Source organism: Myxocyprinus asiaticus, chromosome 50 (assembly GCF_019703515.2).
Source record: "Myxocyprinus asiaticus isolate MX2 ecotype Aquarium Trade chromosome 50, UBuf_Myxa_2, whole genome shotgun sequence".
Lineage (NCBI taxonomy): Eukaryota > Metazoa > Chordata > Actinopteri > Cypriniformes > Catostomidae > Myxocyprinus > Myxocyprinus asiaticus.
This window is the reverse complement of record NC_059393.1, coordinates 11,986,636-12,008,679: the sequence shown is the minus strand read 5'-3', so window position 1 is coordinate 12,008,679 and position 22,044 is coordinate 11,986,636. Positions and strand designations below refer to the sequence as shown.

At 38.3% G+C, this 22,044-nt stretch overlaps 1 protein-coding gene across 4 annotated transcripts in view; it reads left to right on the top strand.

Annotated features, from left to right (window-relative positions):
* Window positions 1-21,344, top strand: part of LOC127439049 (abnormal spindle-like microcephaly-associated protein homolog) — a 29,467-nt gene extending 8,123 nt beyond the window's left edge. The window contains exons 12-31 of one of the 4 annotated variants that reach the window (XM_051695073.1): window positions 392-537; window positions 653-738; window positions 1,667-1,876; window positions 2,023-2,227; window positions 2,386-2,528; window positions 2,743-2,871; window positions 2,959-3,153; window positions 4,104-5,071; window positions 6,824-9,827; window positions 9,945-10,094; window positions 10,473-10,639; window positions 10,744-10,903; window positions 11,897-12,106; window positions 13,471-13,620; window positions 16,511-16,702; window positions 17,302-17,494; window positions 18,365-18,519; window positions 18,634-18,810; window positions 19,206-19,375; window positions 21,051-21,344. In XM_051695073.1, the coding sequence (XP_051551033.1) occupies window positions 392-537; window positions 653-738; window positions 1,667-1,876; window positions 2,023-2,227; window positions 2,386-2,528; window positions 2,743-2,871; window positions 2,959-3,153; window positions 4,104-5,071; window positions 6,824-9,827; window positions 9,945-10,094; window positions 10,473-10,639; window positions 10,744-10,903; window positions 11,897-12,106; window positions 13,471-13,620; window positions 16,511-16,702; window positions 17,302-17,494; window positions 18,365-18,519; window positions 18,634-18,810; window positions 19,206-19,375; window positions 21,051-21,153 (6,913 nt within the window). In that variant the 3' untranslated portion in view covers window positions 21,154-21,344. Of the gene's footprint in view, window positions 1-391; window positions 538-652; window positions 739-1,666; window positions 1,877-2,022; window positions 2,228-2,385; window positions 2,529-2,742; window positions 2,872-2,958; window positions 3,154-4,103; window positions 9,828-9,944; window positions 10,095-10,472; window positions 10,640-10,743; window positions 10,904-11,896; window positions 12,107-13,470; window positions 13,621-16,510; window positions 16,703-17,301; window positions 17,495-18,364; window positions 18,520-18,633; window positions 18,811-19,205; window positions 19,376-21,050 lie in introns of all 4 variants that reach the window. The other 3 variants (XM_051695071.1, XM_051695072.1, XM_051695070.1) reach the window with 3 other exon arrangements.
* The last annotated feature ends 700 nt before the right edge of the window (window positions 21,345-22,044 follow it).

The window sequence follows — 22,044 nt, the reverse complement described above, 5'->3', positions numbered from 1 at the left end:
ACAAAAAAAAAAAACACACCATAGGACCTTCTGAAGCGATATATTAAGACCAAAGTTTAAAGAAATAGTTCACCCAAAAATGAAAATTCTCTCATCATTTACTACAGCAGAAAAGAAAAGTGTATATTAGCATAATTTTCAGTCCGTTCTTCATACAAAGCAATTATATGGCTTCAGAAGACTTAAAATATAGTGCGTAAGTCGCATTGACTACTTTTATGGTGAATTTATTTTATTTATTTGTTTGCCCTTTTTGGAGCTTGACTGTTAAATGGTAAAGGGCTATTAAATACTTAAATTCTCATTTTGTGTTCCATGGACCCAAAAGCAGTGAGGTTTGGAATGACATCATTTATGACTTCTTCACTAAATGTTGCTAAATTATTTTCAGGCGTGTCATGGAGCTCTTCACACTGGACTGGACTTTGTCTAGAAAGCTCCGGATACCTGCTATTAGCCGCCTGCAGAAGGTGCACAATGTTGAAGTTGCACTGCAGGTGCTGAAAAGCAAAGGTGTAGACCTTAAAGATGAGCATGGTGAGAGATGCATCTTTCACACACACTGTTTCCTGATGGCAAAATAAATGGCTAGAATTCTTCATCAATAATGAACTCCAAAATGAGTATTATATTTTTCTTCAATGCCTTCAAGGAACGACCATTGACTCCAGAGACATTGTGGATGGACACAGGGAAAAGACCCTGAACCTTCTGTGGAAAATCATCTTCACCTTCCAGGTATGTTCACACCTCAACTTCTCGAGGTGGGATGAGAGGCTACGGTGTGAGCTCCCTCTTTTTATTATAGTTCCCCTTAATACCTATCCCTAGAATTGACCAGAGCTGTGTCTGCCATTCTATATGGAAAATATGGACCATAAACTGATGTAACCACTGTTGAATGAAGCCTAAATTACAAAAGAGACTTTTAGTTACTCCAAGCAGTGAAATTTAGAATTATGTATGGTGTATTTATTTAAAGGAATAGTTCACCCAAAAAATCTCAAACTTCTCTCATCATTTACTCGCCCTCATGCCATCCCAGATGTGTATGACTTTCTTTCTTCTGCTGAACACAAACTAGCTATGTTGGTCCATACAATGCAAGTGAATGGTGACCAAAATGTTGAAGCTCAAAATGCACATAAAGGCAGCTTAATAGTAATCCACAAGACTTCAGTGGCAAAATCCACGTCTTCAGAAGTGGATACATTTTTAAGCCTTTTTTTTACTATAAATTCTGCTCCCTACCCAGTAGGTGGTGACATGCATGAAGAATGTGAATTGCTAAAAAACAAAAGAATGTGAAAGTGGACATTTATAGTAAAAAAAGGACTTGAGTATGTTCTGTCATCCTATCATATTACTTCTGAAGACATGGATTTAACCACTGGAGTCGTATGGATTACTTTTATGCTGCTTTCAAGTGGATTTTGGAGCTTCAAAATTCTGGCCACCATTCACTTGCATTGAGTGGACCTACAGAGCTGAAATATTCTTCTAAAAATCTTCATTTGTGTTCTGCAGAAGAAAGAAAATCATGCATACAGATCCTTTTTTTTTTTTTTTTTACATTCTGACATTTTATATCAGTATGGTTGTTTTGAAACTCCATGTGTAATTGTATGTGTTGATGTTAAATTTTAGTCTACTTCTAATTTCATAGGTGGAAGTGCTTCTTGATGAGAATAAGCTCAAAGAGGAAATCAGTTTCCTTCGGAAAACCTGGAGAACAAAACAGAAGTTGGCCTCACTAATGGCTAACAAATGTGTTGTGTCGAGAATGAAGGCCAGACAACCTTTTGAACATCCCAGCCAGAAAGTAACACTGCTGTTGGACTGGGTCAATGCTGTTTGTGAGTTCTACGATTTAAAGGTGAGGCACATTACAAAAACAGTTTTCTCAAAAATGCCACATTTGACACATTGCAACAGTGATATAATAAATTTTCTTGGTGTGACATGCATGATTATTCTATAATTCTCATCAGTACCTTATCTTCTTGCCCCATTCTTCTGCAGGCTGAAAACTTTACAGTGTCATTCTCAGATGGTCGTATTCTTTGCTACCTCATTCATCATTACCACCCCGGTCACCTCCCTGCTGCGGAAATTCAACAGAGAACGACACAGACCATAGAATGTGGTCATCGCGGCAGAGTGGAGCTTAATTACTCCTCTAGCGACTCTGACAGCTCCTTTGATATCTTGCACACGATGCAAGCTGGTAATGGTTTTTTAAAAAGATTTTTTTTTTTTTTTTTTTTTTTAAATGCCTGTTACATCCTACAATTTATTTTATTATTATTTATTTATATTGTGGTATTTTGTTCATTTTAATACTGTAAATATCTTAGAACTGTGTGCTTTTTGTGTTTGGTTCAGAATCCCTGTCAGTGGACTTCAGAGAGCTTCTTGAGAATGAAAGAAATAATTTTCATTTAGTGAACAGTGCTGTTTCTTTTCTTGGAGGAGTCCCTGCCATGATAAATCCAGAGGATATGTCCAACACAATCCCAAATGAAAAGGTCAAATAATTTTTATCCCCTTTCATGTGTTGGATTAGGAACAGGACATGCGTGTAGATCAAACTTTTGTGGTTGTTTAAAACTACCAAGGCTTGTCTTTTTTTAAGGCGATGTGTGTGACATTGTGGATATTAACATATTGTCTTGTGTCAATTTAATAGCCAAATACAAAAAATAAGACCATTTTAATGAATATTGTGGTTGCTTTTTTCAGGTGGTCACATGTTACCTCTCCTTCCTTTGTGCTCGTCTCCTGGATCTCCGCAATGATACTAGAGCAGCCCGTGTCATCCAGGGCGCATGGAGACGATACAAGCTACAGAAAGACATTGAGCTTATTCAGGTAAGTGTACTATTGTTCTATAATTTAAGGCTTTTTTAGAACTTTGTTAAATTATTTTCTTATTTTGGATATGTTCTGTATGCCCAGCAAAAGAACCTGGCTGCCAGTAAAATCCAGGCACTTGTGCGGACGTTCATTGTGAGAAAAAGGCTGATCCGACAGAAAAAGGCAGCTGTCATGATCCAGGTCTTCTGGAGAGGATACGCTGCACGAGAGAAGTTGAGAGTGCTAAAACAAGAGAGACATTTTGCCATTCAAAATGCAGCTGCAACTGTAATTCAGGTACATTCAAGGTTTTGTTAGGTGACAACTTCAACTTGCTTATTAATGGAAAACAAATTGAATAATTTATAAATTAGCAAAACTGAAAAATAACCAGTGGTGGGGATGATGCTTTGAAACTGTTGCTTTGCATGCTACTTATTAGTAGTTAAACTGTAATGAAGTTGGTCTTAAAGAAGTATTTAGCTATGCTACAATCTATTAATAGAAAGTACCTAAGTACATTAAAGCTGTATTCACCACATTAGGGCCTTATCAATTATGGCCTCCTCATAATCCCCATCCATGGATTGGCTCTAACACTCTAGAAAAGAGCTATACTGTATAAAGTGTAATGTTCAATCATTCATAAAGCTATGTAAGTTTACAATATCTTTTTAAGTGAGATGATATAATTTATTTCAGATTAATATTTTTTGGCAATAAACAGCAAAAGTCGCAAAGAGGGTGACAGCATTAAACCTGAACAGATAAATTTACACAAAATACAATAAAACATCTTGATACAAAATTATTATTATTATTATTATTATTATTATTTTTGCTATTAAAATTATTATTTTTTTTTTTAACCAGTTAATTAACATGAACTGTCTGAATGAACCAAATGACTAAAATGAATCAGACTTTCCAGCGCCTCACATGTGAGAGAAAGCATTTGATTATTGCCTTAAGTTGCTTGGCTGTGAAGCTGTGCGCACAATGCAATCTGACAAAAGACAGCGATGCAGCATTTTCACAAAATAAATTAAAGTAGCCTGTTTCTTGTAAAGCTACAATAAAAACGAATACACTACAGATCGTGTGTCTCTGGAAAAAAATTTATTGGTAGCATTACTTCTTTGGTTACTTATTTCCCTACACTTAAAAAAAATAAGTAGAATTTATGGATACACCTCAAGATGCTAATGTAATTTGCCATGTTTTTTTTTTTTCTTTGCCTCTAACAGAAAAAATACAAAGCTTGGAATATTCAAACTCTCCTGAAGAAAAATCATGCTGCTTCTCTGATCCAAGTGGCATTCCGGAAGTGGCATGCAAAAAAAGTGATGGAAAGAAACACTGCGGCCTTGCGGATTCAATCATGGTACCGAATGCAGTGTGGTAAAAAACATTACCTTGAGATGAAAAGCAAAGCAATCTGTATTCAAGCATGGTTTAGAGGTCACTGTCAAAAACGCAAGTTTGAGACATTAAAGAAAAGGCATCATGCTTCAGTAGTCATTCAGAGTGCATACAGGTCCTACCTTGTGAGGCAACAGATATCTAAAATGAAGCAAAGTACAGTCTTGATTCAGAGGTGGTTTCATGCCTGCATGCTTAGGAAATCAGAGCAAAAGAGGTATCTGGAGCTTAAATCTGCAGTTACCACTCTGCAATCAGCTGTCCGTGGATGGAAGGTCCGCAGAACAGTTGCTCAACGCCAGCAAGCTGCACTTCTGATTCAAAGTGCTTTCAAGAGGCTTTTGGCTCAAAGGCACTTTATGTCTTTGAAAAGATCGGCCATCATTCTACAACAGAGATACAAAGCTAAATTACTTGGAGTCAAGATAAGACAGGAGTATATTGCTCTTAAACTCGCCTCAGTAACAATCCAAGCAATGTGGCGAGGACGAGCTGAGAGGAGGAAGATCGATCAGCTCCACACATGCGCCAAGATCATTCAGTCACACTATCGTAGATATGTGGCTCAGACACAGTTTTTGGAAATGAAACAGGCTGCCATAGCCATTCAAAGACAATACAGAGCTCTCAAAGAAGGACAGAAAGTGTACGCAGAATACACTGAAATTAAAAGAGTGGCCATTGTGCTTCAGAGTGCTTATCGTGGCAAGAGATTACGACAAGAGCTGCAGAAGAAGAACAAAGCAGCCACTTTGATTCAGTCAGCGGTGAGAGCGTATAGTTGCAGGCAGAGGTACTTTGCTCAAAAAAGTGCTGCTATTACCATTCAACGAAACTATCGGGCTTTTGCGCTTGGACAGTGTCAAAGAGACCATTTCATCCACTTGAGGCAGGCCACTGTAACACTCCAGGCCATATACCGTGGCTCCAAAGTGAGACGAAATCTAAGACGTGAGCATCAAGCTGCTACTATCATTCAAGCTCAGTTCCGAATGCATAAAGTACGCGTGGCCTTTCTTGCTGCAAAGTGTGCAGCTATCGTTATACAGCAACAATACAGAGCATACAGAATTGGAAAATGCACGCAAGCTACATACATGCAGATGAAAAATGCAGCCGTTGTGCTTCAGAGTGCTTATCGTGGTAAGAGATCACGACAAGAGCTGCAGAAGAAGAACAAAGCAGCCACTTTGATTCAGTCAGTGCTGAGAGCTTATAGTAACCGACAGAGGTTCTTAGCTCAAAAACGTGCTGCTATTGTCATTCAACAAAGTTATCGGTCTTTTGCACTTGGACAGTGTCAAAGAGACCATTTCATTCACTTGAGGCAGGCCACTGTAATGCTCCAGGCCATATACCGTGGCTCCAAAGTGAGACGAAATCTAAGACGTGAGCATCAAGCTGCTACTATCATTCAAGCTCAGTTCCGAATGCATAAAGTACGCGTGGCCTTTCTTGCGGCAAAGTTTGCAGCTATCGTTATACAGCAACAATACAGAGCATACAGAATTGGAAAATGCATGCAAGCTACATACTTGCGGATGAAAAATGCAACCGTTGTGCTTCAGAGTGCTTATCGTGGCAAGAGATTACGACAAGAGCTGCAGAAGAAGAACAAAGCAGCCACTTTGATTCAGTCAGCGGTGAGAGCGTATAGTTGCAGGCAGAGGTACTTTGCTCAAAAAAGTGCTGCTATTACCATTCAACGAAGCTATCGGGCTTTTGCGCTTGGACAGTGTCAAAGAGACCATTTCATTCACTTGAGGCAGGCCACTGTAACGCTCCAGGCCATATACCGTGGCTCCAAAGTGAGACGAAATCTAAGACGTGAGCATCAAGCTGCTACTAACATTCAAGCTCAGTTCCGAATGCATAAAGTACGCATTGCCTTTCTTGCAGCAAAGTTTGCAGCTATCGTTATACAGCAAAGGTACAGAGCATACAGAATTGGAAAATGCACGCAAGCTACATACATGCAGATGAAAAATGCAGCCGTTGTGCTTCAGAGTGCTTATCGTGGCAAGAGATTACGGCAAGAGCTGCAGAAGAAGAACAAAGCAGCCACTTTGATTCAGTCAGTGCTGAGAGCTTATAGTAACCGACAGAGGTTCTTAGCTCAAAAACGTGCTGCTATTGTCATTCAACGAAGCTATCGGTCTTTTGCACTTGGACAATGTCAAAGAGACCATTTCATTCACTTGAGGCAGGCCACTGTAATGCTCCAGGCCATATACCGTGGCTCCAAAGTGAGACGAAATCTAAGACGTGAGCATCAAGCTGCTACTATCGTTCAAGCTCAGTTCCGAATGCATAAAGTACGCGTGGCCTTTCTTGCGGCAAAGTGTGCAGCTATCATTATACAGCAACAATACAGAGCATACAGAATTGGAAAATGCATGCAAGCTACATACTCGCGGATGAAAAATGCAGCTGTTGTGCTTCAGAGTGCTTATCGTGGCAAGAGATTACGACAAGAGCTGCAGAAGAAGAACAAAGCAGCCACTTTGATTCAGTCAGTGGTGAGAGCGTATAGTTGCAGGCGGAGGTACTTTGCTCAAAAAAGTGCTGCTATTACCATTCAACGAAGCTATCGGGCTTTTGCACTTGGACAGTGTCAAAGAGACCATTTCATTCACTTGAGGCAGGCCACTGTAAGGCTCCAGGCCATATACCGTGGCTCCAAAGTCAGACGAAATCTAAGACGTGAGCATCAAGCTGCTACTAACATTCAAGCTCAGTTCCGAATGCATAAAGTACGCATTGCCTTTCTTGCGGCAAAGTTTGCAGCTATCGTTATACAGCAAAGATACAGAGCATACAGAATTGGAAAATACGTGCAAGCTACATACTTGCAGATGAAAAATGCAGCTGTTGTGCTTCAGAGTGCTTATCGTGGCATGAGAGTGCGGCAAGAGCTGCAGAAGAAGCACAAAGCAGCCACTTTGATTCAGTCAGTGTTGAGAGCTTATAGTAACCGACAGAGGTTCTTAGCTCAAAAACGTGCTGCTACTAACATTCAAGCTCAGTTCAGAATGCATAAAGTACGCATTGCCTTTCTTGCAGCAAAGTTTGCAGCTATTGTTATACAGCAAAGATACAGAGCATACAGAATTGGAAAATGCATGCAAGCTACATACTCGCGGATGAAAAATGCTGCTGTAGTAATTCAGTCAGCATTCAGGGGAATGGAAGTTCGAAATCATTTGCGAAAAACGCACCAAGCTGCAACAGTGATTCAGGCAAATTTCAGAGGGCGTTCCCAACTCAAAAAGTACAGAAGACAGCAGTGGGCCACACTGGTTTTACAACAGCGATTCAGGGCAATCGCGACAAAAAATGCTGCCATGAAACAATATGCAGCTATGAAAACTTCTTCACTGTGTATCCAGTCAGCTTTCCGTGGAATGATGGTTAGGAAGCAGATTGCAGAAAAGCACAAATCTGCAATAATTATCCAGAAGACCTACAGAGTGTATAAACAACGCCGTGATTTCCTTTCTCTCAGAAGTGCCACCATCCGTATTCAGGAACGGTACAGAGCAGCTTTAAGTGCAAGGCAACAACGTAAAAGGTATTGCTGCTTGCGAGCAGCTGCCATCACTTTGCAGTCTGTGTATCGAGGAAAGAAGATAAGAAATGAGATCAATAAAAGACATAAAGCGGCCACTGTGATTCAGGCACAATACCAAATGTATAGAACTAGAGTGACATTCCAAGCCATGAGACTAGCTGCAATGGTCATACAGAGACAATACAGGTGCTATCTACTCAGAAGAGAGGCAAGGGAGAACTTTTTGCAGCTGCGGCGTAGTGCAACAGTAATTCAGGCTGTTTACAGAGGAAATCGTACACGGCGTGATATTGCTAAAATGCATTTTGCTGCCACAGTCATTCAAAGGAAGTACCTTGCCTACAAAGAAAGGAAGTGCTTTTTGTCCATCCGAGCCGCTGTTGAATTCTGTCAAAGGCGCTATCGATCCATTTTGGTAGCAAAACAAGATCGGAGAGATTATGTTGCTAAACGGCACGCTATTGTTGTAATCCAGGCAGCTTTCAAAGGAATGAAGGTCCACCAACAGGTCTGCAAAGAACGTGAGGCTGCAACAATCATTCAGTCCCATGTTAGAAAGCACATCCTCAAGGTGCGCTTCAAGAGACTTTGGTGGGCAGTTAAAGTTGTTCAACTGCGTTTCAGAGCTAACAAAATAATGAGGCAAGAGATGGCAGCATTGAAAGAAAAGAAGAATGCTGCTGTGGTTCTACAAGCAGCATATCGTGGCATGAAGTTCCGACAGACTTTGAAGCAATTGCATCATAGTGCCACCGTCATCCAGACAACTTTTAGGGGTTGTAGTGCTCGTAAGCGTTATTTAGCCCTGAAAAATGCTGCCATTGCTATTCAGCAAAGATATCGTGCCAGACAGCAAAGAAAGCACTTTCTGGAAATGCGCCATGGTGCACTTCTTATGCAAGCATGGTATAGAGGTTATAATGTTAGGAGGACTCTACTACTTCAGCATCAGGCAGCTGTCTTGATTCAGTCTTATTTTAGAAAACACAAAGTGATGGTTAAGTACCAGGCCATGAGATTGTCCGCTATCATTATCCAGATCCATTACAGGTCATACATCCAGGCTAGAGCAGATCGGGAGAACTATCTACGGTTGAGAAGGTCTATCATAGTCATTCAGGCAGCTTTTAGAGGACTCTCTGCCAGGAGACGATTAGAGGAAATGCACAAAGCGTCCATTATCATACAAGCTGCATTCCGAATGCACCAGCAAAGGTCTGCATTCAACAGACAGTCCTGGGCGGCCAGGGTTCTCCAGCAGAGGTTCAGAGCTTTGAAACTCCGAGACGAGCAAGTGCAGAGATACCAACAGGTGAGGAATGCCGTAATATGCCTACAGAAGTCTTTCAGAGGCATGAAAGGAAGAGAATGTGCCAGACGAACAAAAGCTGTAAGAACCATCCAGTCCTACCTGAGGATGTCTGTCCAACGACAGCGTTTCCTGAAAGAAAAGGCTGCAGCAATTGTGATTCAGTCTGTGTACAGAGGTCACCGCACCAGAGTTTCGCATGCTAAGATGCAAGAAAGTGCAGTGCTTATCCAGAATTGGTATAGATCGCTTAAACTCATCCTGAAAGAACGGAATGGATTTGTAGCTCTTCGGCAAGCTACGCTCACCTTGCAATCTGCCTTGCGTGGAATGCTGGCGAGGAGGCTTGCAAAACGGAGGCGCGCTGCAATCAAGATTCAGTCTGTGTTGTGCATGCATGTACACCGCAAGCACTACATGACACTTCGCTCAAGTGTTGTGAAGCTGCAAGCACATTACAGAATGTTTGCGGCCCAAAAAAGATACCACAGATGGCAGGCTGCAGCTGTTACTCTGCAGAAGCATTACAGAGCTCATAGGGCAACAATAGAGCAGAGATGCCGTTACCTGAAGAAAATCCAAAGCATAAAGATCCTACAGGCCAGAGTGCGTGGAAGCATTGAGTACAGAAGATTTCAAAGATTGAGGACAAGTGCCATCATAATTCAGGTGATCACCATGCATTTGTATTGCCTTGTCGTTAGCTCTGGAAATTCTACGTAATGCCTTCTGCTTTCTCTAGGTAAACTGGCTAGGTCAAACTGTTCTTCTCTTCCCCTCAAACAGGCACAGTATCGAGGAGTGATTGAGAGACGCAAGTTTCAGCAACTGAAGGAATCTGTTTGCGTTATACAGAAGCATTATAGAGCTTTCCAAATCTGTCAGAGAGAGCGTGCACAGTTCCTACAACTGCGAAGGTCTTCTGTTTTGATACAAGTAAGGCCACAACTTTTCAGGCATCTGAATATTTTTTTTTAATGATATTCGCAGTACAGGGCTTTATAAAGATCGAATTATCCCTTATTTCTAAACTAATCTTATAGGATTAACCTACAAGGAATACTTTTAAAGCAGGAGTTTTCAAACAGTTTAATACCAAGGACCCCCAACAATGATGATTCCTTTGCTAAAATTCCTAAAATATGGTGACTTTTTTTTTTTTTTTTCTGGAACAGAGTTTTTAAAACCTAGTCTTAAGTGTCTGCTTTCCCCCCCCACATGCACTCTATTTTTCTATTCCTGTTTTAGATTTATTTTTTAATTTAAGTGTGTATATTTGAATTTCATGTTTGGTTTATCTCTGGTTAACTTTAGACAGCATTTCGTGCTTATCAAACAAGACAACATGCTGTGCAAACACAAGCTGCCTGGAAAATTCAGGCCTGGTTCAGAGGACGCCAAGCTAGGCAAAGGTACATATTAAAACAGGCTGCTATTGCAACCATTAGACGATGTATTCAAACAAGACACCAACGTTCAAGGTAAACAAAAGTATATTTTTGTGGTTTCCTTTTTGTTTTAAGTTTTGTTTGCCACTCATTAACTGATTGTAGTCACAGTATGACTATTTGTCCTCCAATCCAAGATTTCAAGCCATTCAGCACAGTGTCCGGATCATTCAACAAAGATGGAGGGAAACTCTGATCGCCAGGAAACTGCGAGCTGACTTCATGACGTATAGAAAGTCTGTTATATGTATCCAGGCATTATGGAGAGGCTCAAGGGTTAGATATTCCATTCAAAAGGTAATTTTCCTCTTTGTGATAATAAACATGTATCATACAGGAATTTGCAGTATATTTCTGCAGTATATTTCCAAATTGTCCCCCAACTTCTATTGTTTGGACTAACAGATAGTCCTTCCTATACCAGACTGTGTCCCTCAGCCTTGTTTTAATTCACAAAATATTACATATGGCATCTACCCTGACTAAGGTCTAAATTAGTCTCTGTATATTACTCTAAGAAAGTATTTTAACATTAAAAATATTACACACTTTAGCTTAAAATTGGATGTAGGGCAATTGTGCATTGTGCCCAGAAATGTCCCGCAATTGTTTTCTCCAGTCTGAATAACATCATGGGCTTGTGCAATGATGTTAAATAAACACTAACTAAAGTCTAACTAAAGTTTGCTGAGCCACATGGTGTTCTGATATGCCTATAACTTTTGTAGATAAGTCCATTAGTTCATTCAGGGGTTATTGTCCGATGCTTGATAACCTCTGTTTATTCATTATGGTGTGTGGCTTGATTGCATTGCCAAGTATTTGTTTTGAGTCTGCTAACTACAGGGTTTTTTTACCACAGGGAAATTAATTTAAAAAAAAAAAGGAAGACTTGGAAAAGTATTGGAAATGTATTTTGTGACAATCTTTTCCTAGTTATAAAATATTTCCACCTCTAAAATATTTTCATGAGTTAGAAAAGAAATGACTCTTTTGTAAGTGCAATCACAATTAAATTATTTTTTTTAAATCACAGATGACTCAGTCATGGAAAATTCAAGGAAATTAATTGGTCAAAAGATGTGGGAACCCTGTAACCAGTCCTTGATCGAGTTTTAAAACAACTAGTTCATTTGCCCCATTATTAATGCACTTTAGCATTGAAATATGCCATTAATATGTTTTGTATAAGTAGATACTGTATAGACAAGTTTTTTTTTTTTTTTACTTAGTTTTTGAGACCACCACTCTAAGCCTACAGTCGACTTTTTTTTAAAACTTTTTTTATAGCAAATAAAAGCTGCTGTGAAGATACAATCAGCCTTCAGAGGTTTAACCCAAAGACTACACTATAAACAGCAGAGAGCCTCTGCCATAATTCTACAGCGGCATTTCCGAGCCTTGCAGCTAGCCAGAGTCGAGAAAGAGAATCTAAGACGACGATGGAATGCTGCTGTTTATCTGCAGTCTTTATGTCGTGGTTGGCTCACAAGGAAACGGGTAAGTAATATTTTTATTTTATTTTATTTTTTTATGTATACTGTATATACCAAACCATCCAATTACTGTCGAATTTAGAAAATGTAATGGCGATAACTCATGATGTTAAAATGATTTTTTATTAAGAAGAAATAAGAAAAAAGCTCGACACAATACTGCTGCTTGTGACTAGTATACAATTTATTAATACAATGTTTCAGTCATGCAACATTTGTCAGGTATCTAAAAGCCATGAATAAATTGCAAATTTAAAATATAGAGTGGCTAATTAATAGTTACAAACAGTCATGGCCAATGACAATCAGAAGAAAGGGGACAACCTAACCATTTTACCATAGAAAGACAGAGAGGGATAAACCTCCTAGTGGACATTCAAAAAACAATACGTTCAAATATACTATGTTGAGTAGGCATCGGTAGAAAACAAGTATAATATCTATCAAAAACCAAAATTAATACAAATACAAAACATTCTTCATACAAATAACAATGCATTGAACATAGAAGCATACATTTATAAATGCATTTGTTTGAATTTCATCATAATAGCATAACATTGAAAGGAAGTTCATCATAATCACTTAATTAAATTTGTGACAATATGCACGGGTCCCAACAGATTTTCTTTTTTGTAGACCATTTTTATGTCTTTGGTTTGAACTGCATGTAACTTACATCAGCGAGTGTCAGTATATCATTCTTACAATTCAAGCAAAATGTAATGTAAAAAAAAAAAAACAAACAGGTAATGCAAAAGTAAATCACAGTAAATCAAAAGTCGATAAAATCTGGGCCACATGTGGACAGTCCACACGGACCGTGCTAATTATGAAATTTGATCACACATACTGTGCGTGGAGCGATCAGCAACACGGACAACTGATGTTTACTTTGACCAAGAACTGTACACAACTACAGGCAATGCACCCTGCAAAACCATAATAACATTAGAAGAGAAGGTGGCCCAGAATGAATGTTAGTCCTTTCACACAGTTAAAAGCAACTACGCGGCGTGCAATTAAATGGTGTCTTGAAAGGTGTTGAACTGTTTTTAACTTGAACGGCATCCTAATGTGCCAATTATGGTGTGCAGAACTGAAAAATCTTTCACGCAACAGTCAAAGACGTCCGTCTAGCACATGTTTACGTAGACCAAAAATAAAAATAAAAAAATAGCACAGATGGTGCCAAAGAATGTGTCTTTTTGTGAACAGCCCCTAAGTCTACCTCAGCTTTAAAAACTTTTGCAAGATGGTTTGCCCTGCACTGTAGGCCAGGCATATGTTCAATCATTTGAAAATAACAATATTTAGTTCTAACTTGGCGCTTGGTGAGTGTTAATTTTGGAATCTTCCCCCTTCTAGATAAAAGAAACGGTTTGTGCTGCAAGACGTCATCATTTCACTGCTGCTGTTTACCATCATCTCTGCGCAATAAAGATTCAGAGAGCCGTTCGTGCACACTGGGCTCTTAAATCAGCCAAGAGGCAGATCTCTTTGGTCCTTTACATCCAGGTACATTTAACCACCGGCTTACGTTATTTAAGTTTGCTAAATAAAATTGGCTAATGTAAATACTCTCAATTTAAATGTACAGTTGAAGTCAGAAGTTTACATACACCTTAGCCAAACACATTTAAACTCAATTTTTCACAATTCCTGACATTTAATCGTAGAAAACATTCCCTGTCTTAGGTCAGTTAGGATCACTACTTTATTTTAAGAATGTGAAATGTCAGAATAATAAAAGAGAGAATTATTTGTTTCAGCTTTATTTCTTTCATCACATTCCCAGTGGGTCAGAAGTTTACATACACTTTGTTAGTATTTGGTAGCATTGCCTTTAAATTGTTTAACTTGGGTCAAACGTTTTTGGTAGCCTTCCACAAGCTTCTCACAATAAGTTGCTGAGTCAGGTTTGTAGGCCTCCTTGTTCGCACATGCTTTTTCTGTTTTGCCCACAAATTTTCTATCGGATTGAGTTCAGGGCTTTGTGATGACCACTCTAATACCTTGACTTTGATGTCCTTAAGCCATTTTGCCACAACTTTGGAGGTATGCTTGGGGTCATTGTCCATTTGGAAGACCCATTTGCAACAGATCTTTAACTTCCTGGCTGATGTCTTGAGATGTTGCTTCAATATATCCACATCATTTTCCTTCCTCATGATGCCATCTATTTTGTGAAGTGCACCAGTCCCTCTGCAGCAAAGCACCCCCACAACATGATGCTGCCACCCCCATGCTTCACGGTTGGGATGGTGTTCTTCGTCTTGCAAGCCTCACCCTTTTTCCTCCAAATATTACGATGGTCATTATGGCCAAAAAAAGTTCAATTTTTGTTTCATCAGACCAGAGGAAATTTCTCCAGAAAGTAAGATCTTTGTCCTCGTGCACTTGCAAACTGTAGTCTGGCTTTTTTTTATTTTTTATGGCAGTTTTGGAGCAGTGGCTTCTTTCTTGCTGAGCAGCCTTTCAGGTTATGTCGATATAGCACTTGTTTTACTGTGGATATACACTGGTGGCCAAAAGTGTGGAATAATGTACAGATTTTGCTCTTGTGGAAAGAAATTGGTATTTTTACTCACCAAAGTGGCATTCAACTGATCATAATGTATAGTCAGGACATTAATTATGTGAAAAATTACTATTACAATTTGAAAAAAGTGTTCAGAACTTGTTAAACTACTTCAAAGAGTTCTCATCAATAAAATCCTCCACGTGCAGCAATGACAGCTTTGCAGATCCTTGGCATTCTAGCTGTCAGTTTGTCCAGATACTTAGGTGACATTTCACCCCACACTTCCTGTAGCACTTGCCATAGATGTGGCTGTCTTGTCGGGCCCTTCTCACACACCTTACAGTCTAGCTGATCCCACAAAAGCTCAATGGGGTTAAGATCCATAACACTCTTTTCCAATTATCTGTTGTCCAATGTCTGTTTCTTTGCCCACTCTAACCTTTTCTTTTTGTTTTTCTGTTTCAAAAGTGGCTTTTTCTTTGTAATTCTTCCCATAAGGCCTGCACCCCTGAGTCTTCTCTTTACTGTTGTACATGAAACTGGTGTTGAGCAGGTAGAATTCAATGAAGCTGTCAGCTGAGGACATGTGAGTCGTCTATTTCTCAAACTAGAGACTCTGATGTACTTATCCTCTTGTTTAGTTGTACATCTGGCCTTCCACATCTCTTTCTGTCCTTGTTAGAGCCAGTTGCCCTTTGTCTTTGAAGGCTGTAGTGTACACCTTTGTATGAAATCTTTGTATGGCAATTTCAAGCATTGTATAGTCTTCATTCCTCAAAACAATGATAGACTGAATTTCTAGAGAAAACTGTTTCTTTTTTGCCATTTTTGACCTAATATTGACCTTAAGACATGCCAGTCTTTTGCATACTGTGGCAACTCAAAGACAATGTTAAGCTTCATTTAATGAACCAGATAGCTTTCAGTAGTGTTTGATATAATGACAAGTGATTTTCTAGTACCAAATTAGCAATTTAGCATGATTACTCAAGGATAAGGTGTTGGAGTGATGGCTGATGGAAATGGGGCCTGTCTAGATTTGATCAGAAATTACTTTTTTTCAAATAGTGATGGTGCTGTTTTTTACATCAGTAATGTCCTGACTATACTTTGTGATCAGTTGAATGCCACTTTGGTGAATAAATGTACCAGTTTCTTTCCAGAAGAGCAAAATCTGTACATTATTCCAAACTTTTGGCCACCAGTGTAGATACTTGTCTACCTGTTTCCTCCAGCATCTTCACAAGGTCCTTTACTGTTCTGGGATTGATTTTCACATTTCGCACCAAATACGTTCCTCTCTAGGAGACAGAATGAGTCTCCTTCCTGAGAGGTATGATGGCTGTGTGGTCCCATGGTGTTTATACTTGCGTATTATTGTTTGTAACGTGGTACCTTCAGGCATTTGGAAATTGCTCACAAGGATGAACCAGACTTGTGGAGGTCCACAATTTTTTTTTTTTTTTTTCTGAGGTCTTGGCTGATTTCTTTTGATTTTCCAGTGATGTCAAGCAAAGAGGCACTGAGTTTGAAAGTAGGCCTTAAAACACATCCACAGGTACACCTCCAATTCAGTACACCTCCTATCAGAAGCTAACTGTCTAAAGGCTTGACATCATTTTCTAAACTGCTTAAAGGCAGTTAACTTCTGACCCACTGGAATTGTGATATAGTCAATTAAATGTGAAACAATCTGTCTGTAAACATTTGTTGGAAAAATTACTTGTCATGCGCAAAGTAGATGTTCTAAAAGACTTGCCAAAACTGTTGTTTGCTAATGTGAAATCTGTGGAGTGGTTAAAAAAAATGAGTTTTAATAACTTCAACCTAAGTGTATGTAAACTTCTGACTTCAACTGTACCTCCCTCTCCTCCACCTTTCTAGCAATGTTTTAGAGCAAAGCTGCAGAGACAGAGATATCTTAAAGACAGACAGGATATCATCACAGTCCAGAGAAAAGTGAGAACTTGGTTACATTGTCGCAACCAAGCTGCCACTACTATCCAACATGCAGTCAAGAGGTTTCTTCTGAGATGTCGCATGGAGAGGCTGCAGCAAGGAATAATAAAGGCGCAGGTATGGTGTATAAAGTAAAAATATATTGGTGTAAAACTATTCACTTCTGCAGTATGTTGTGTCTAACTGTGTCTTAAAATTCTGTTTGATAGAACTTAAAATATGTTCAAGATTCCCACAGTCAGAGAATTTTTTTTTCAGGCCTGAAAATGTCATGAAATGTAATGAAATCATGAAAATGATGGAAAGGTGGATGGTGGATTTCTTTTATGATTATACATTTTACTAGTTATGCTCCACTCTAAAATACTTCCTGCTTGATATTGCTCTTGTGTTGAGTAAAATGTGTTTACAAGCCATACTGATGTTTGGTTTGTGAGCCTTTTTTTGAGTTTGCTATTTTCAGTGATTAAGTCGAGCCAGTTCACAAATCAATTGGAGTGATTTGTTACAGAATTGGCTTGAATTTGAAATGATTAAAAAAAAAAAGAAAAAAAGAATCCTATCCAATAAGCATGCATGACTGGATAGGTTGGTATGTGGAAACGTGGATGTATTTTAAGCTAAAAATAAGTGAACCACACATTTGATATTTAACAAAAGTTCTGGATAAATTTGTTGATTTCAAACTGTCTAATGTTGGCTATAACTGTTTTAAGGCACTCTGGCGGGGACACTGTTCAAGAAAGCTTAATGACTCAAGCAAAGTCGCCTCTATCAGGCAACGTTTCAGGGAAGTAAATCGGATGGTTAAGGAAGAAGACAAGCTGTGTAACAAGACCACAACTGCACTGAGTTACCTGCTTGGATACCAAAATTATGCATACATTCTTGCAGCCTTAAAACATTTAGGTAAGATGATTTTTTACATTTGGGTGGTTGGCAGTTTCATCATCATAATTGTTGTTGTTATAATAATAATAATATAATATTTCTTTAGTAGTATTATGAAAATAAATATTAATGTTCTTACTATTATACAATAAAACAAATACTATTATTATTACTTGTAGTAAATAAAATACTAAACATTGTTATTAATTATAAACAATGTTGATGTTTATGATTATTACTATTATAAAAATATTTGTTATTACAATAATAATAATATTAAATATTAGAAATTATTATATTATTAGTGTTAGTACTAGTAATAATGTTTAGCATTTTATTTAATGTTGTTACTTATTTATTTTTCTTATTATAAAATAAATATTCATGTTTTTAAATTTATAGAAATACAAAATAATATTTTTATTAGTTGTAGTAAATAAATGACAAACATTATTATTATTATTATTATCATTGTTACAGTTGTTGTTGTTGTTGTTTTAGTTGTTTATTATTATAATAAAAATGTATTGTATTATTATAAAATAAATGTTATTTTATAAAAATGGTACAATCTAACTTATTATTATTATTATTTGTAGTAGTAGTAGTAGTAAATACTAATAATTAAGTGAATAATATTTTTATTTTATTTATTTTTACTACTACTAATAATAATAATTTGTATAGCACCTTTCATACATAAAATGCTCAAAGTGCTTCATGGATCGGAGTATAGAAAAAAGTTTATAAAAAGTATACAAACAAAAAAAAGTTGCATACTTTATTTTTTTTAAAAGAAGAGGAAAATAAAACAAATATCAAATGATTAAGAGATTTAATATATATTAATCAAAAGCTAACTGATGTCATCTTTTGTCATGGTTAAAGAAACAGCCACCAGACTTTCACCAGAATGCTGTGAACGACTTGTTGAAAGTGGAGCCACGCACACGGTCTTCACTTTGATAAGGAGCTGCAACCGAAGTGTGCCTTCAATGGAGATCATCACCTTATCCATCCAAATCCTTCTCAACTTGTCAAAAGTATATTGTCTCATAATATACAGACATGTAAAGTGATATTAGGAGCTCTTGAGCTCTAATTTAGATTTATAATAGCGAGGTGTATAAACTTCTTTCTTTTTGTTACTCTTGCAGTACAACAGAACCATTGATGCCGTCTATGATGTGAACGGCTCTGTAGAAACTCTACTGGATCTCCTGCAGATCTACAGGGAGAAGGCTGGCGATAAAGTTGCAGATAAAGGGGGCAGCATCTTTACCAAGGCTTGTTTTCTCTTGGTTCTGTTGGTCCAGGATGAAAGGAGAGCAATGGTGGGTTTTCTCAAAGCAATATTTCACCTAATAATTCAAATTCTGTCATTTGGCACTTTCACATCTTCTCTGTAAATGTTTGACAGTTTTCTGTTTAGAAGTCATATGAGAATAGGACCTGTTGTTGAAATGCCGGCTTATCAGCTCTGGCTGTTTGCCACCATAAGGTGTAACATTGCTGGAAAAGCAATTGAACCCATATGCTGTTATTTTCTCTTTGGAACACAAAAGTCTTTTTGTAATTGTTGATGAATTGTTACGCAGTTTGTCGTACAACCATAACAAAAAAACACAATTAAAGTAGTCAATTTGACTACTGGGCTGTATTTCAAGTCTTCTGAAGCCGTACGGTAGCTTTGCGTGAAAATCGGACTGAGTCATTATTTGTTCTGTAGGAGGTGCGAAAGCAGCCCAAGACTTCAGATCGCATTCGCAGCATCTATCGGCTCACGCTTCGAAAATGCAAGATGGACGCAGAGAGGTCCAGGGTCAAGCAGAAAATGAATGCCACTCTCAATGGAAGTTTCCTTCAAGCCACCCCTCGCAAATCAAAACCAATGGCCAGGTAAGGAATTATATTTGCTAATGTGCTTGATAGATTGTAACAAACGCTTCTAATGCGAAAGTCTCGCGAGAAGTGCATTTGCTTCTGTTTAGGTTAGGGGTAAGATTTTTGTGGGACTCCATGAATGTTATAAACACTGATTGTCTATGCATGCGACTCTCGCGAGACTTTTTACTGTAAAAGTTTTGATATGGGAACGTTCGTGGTCTTAATCCTGTATTCTTAATTGCATAGTTTTCATTTTGATTTGATCAGAGCAAATATTATTTCCCAAGAGGTTCTTATTTTTTAATGCAAGCACATTTATGAATAATACACTCACCGACCACTTTATTAGGTACACCTGCACATCTACTTATTCATGGGATTATCTAATCAGCCAATCGTATGGCAGCAGTGTAATGTATAAAATCATGCATATATGGGTCAGGAGCTTCAGTTAATGTTCACATCAATCATCGGAATGGGGAAAAAATTTGATCTCAGTGATTTAGACCGTGGCATGATTGTGGGGCCAGACGGGCTGGTTTGAGTATTTCTGTAACTGCTGATCTCCTGGGATTTTCACGCACAATAGTCTATAGAGTTTACTCAGAATGGTGCTAAAAACAACCTATTAGCGGAAGTTCTGTGGACGAAAATGCCTTGTTGATGAGAGAGGTCAACGGAGAATGGCCAGACTGGTTTGAGCTGACAGAAAGGCTATGGTAACTCAGATAACCCCTAACAATTGTAGTGAGCAGAATAGCATCTCAGAATGCACAACATGACAAACCTTGAGGTGGATGGGGTACAACAGCAGAAGACCATGTCGAGTTCCACTTTTGTCAGCCAAGAACAGAAAACTGAGGCTGCAGTGGGCCTACCATTTGTGTACCTCAGCAGAAATCCAGATTTGCTGACCAGGCAATGTTTTTCCAATCATCTACTGTCCAGTTTTGGTAAGTCTGTGCGAACTGCAGCCTCAGTCCCTGTTGTTAGCTGACAGCAGTGGTACCCGGAGGGGTCTTCTGCTGCCATAGCCCATCCGCCTCAATGTTTGACGTGTTGTATGTTCAGAAATGCTTTTCTGCATAGAACTGTTGTAATGTGGTTATTTGGGTTACTGTCAGCTTGGACTAGTCTGGCCATTCTCCTCTGACCTCTGTCATTAACAAGCCGTTTTCACACACAGAACTGCCACTCACTGGTTGTTTTTTGTTTTTCGCACATTTCTCTATACACTCTAGAGACTGTTGTGCATGAAAATCCCAGGAGATCAGCAGTTACAGAAACGCTCAAACCAGCCCTTCTGCCACGGTTTAAATCAGAGATCAAATTTTTTCTCCATTCTGATGGTTGATGTGAACATTAACTGAAGCTCCTGACCCATATATGCATGATTTTATACATTACACTGCTGCCACACGATTGACTGATTAGATAATCCATTTAAATAAGCAGATGTACAGGTGTACCGAATAAAGTGGCCTGTTAGTGTAAATTGATCCAGATTTCTGTAGATGTTAATGTCAGTGACTTCTACTGAGTTCAGTGAAGAAGCCTTCCTCATAGTATATTAGGTACAAAATATGTGTTTTCCCTGAGTTGGACTTTAAGAGGAGAAAAGCAATGTTGCATAGTTTGTGGTCTATGAGATATACGCTGATCCCCACAACCTTTTGATTTCCTTCAGATTTGCTCCAGACTGGGTTCTGCGGCGTGACAAAATGAAGGACATCGTGGACCCTCTTCGTGCTATTCAGATGCTTGCTAACGCTCTTGCTCTAGTGCCTTGAAAATATTTGCAGCAAATAAAATAATGAACCTGTGTGCTTCAAAGTGTAAAAAAGTGTTGGATTTTAGCTCCAATTTTGTGTAGCCAGTTTGCCTTGTACATATGTAACATTTTTATAATGTGTAAAATTTTATCTCCTTTTTTTTGTTGGGGAGGGTTTTATTGGTGCATTTATATATATATATATATATATATATATATATATATATATATATATATATATATATATATATATATATATATATATGCTCTAAGATGGCGCATTGTTACCTTTGCTACTGTAAATACAAGTAGTGCAGTTTGGAATTTCATGTATTTTAATGTGCTCTTACTGAACATTAAAAATAATGCCAAACCAAATATCCTGGTGCTGTTTTTGACTACATTTTAGAATAGTTGTTTCTGCGTATTAATCTGAGGTAGGAAAAAAAGTATTGTTACATTTAAAAATTACACGCTTCACCCCTAAGTTTACATCAAAGACCTTTTAATTTTCCTCTGAATATGGGGCAGTGTGTCAATACGTACTTAAACACGTAAAATGTCCTCTCTATTCGTCTTGCATGCATGCTGGTCAAGTAGTGGTCACCCTCCATTCTGAATTTACTATAACAACTGTATTCAACTCTCTCCCCTGACTTGTATTCATTCCTCTTAATCATTTCTGTTGTATCTGCATTCTAATGGCTCCTGCTCAGTGGCCTTCCACATTCAGTTTAACCTGAAGGCGAGGCAATGACATTTCTTATTTTTCACAATGAACATTTCACACCCCTCCAACAAAATTAGGTTTGTTATTTCCAAATTGAAATGGCCCCTCCTCTAGAACCACCCCTGCCTTGATCTTTCCCCTGGTCGCTTGTCAAGAGTTACATCCGTCTACTGGAGAAAA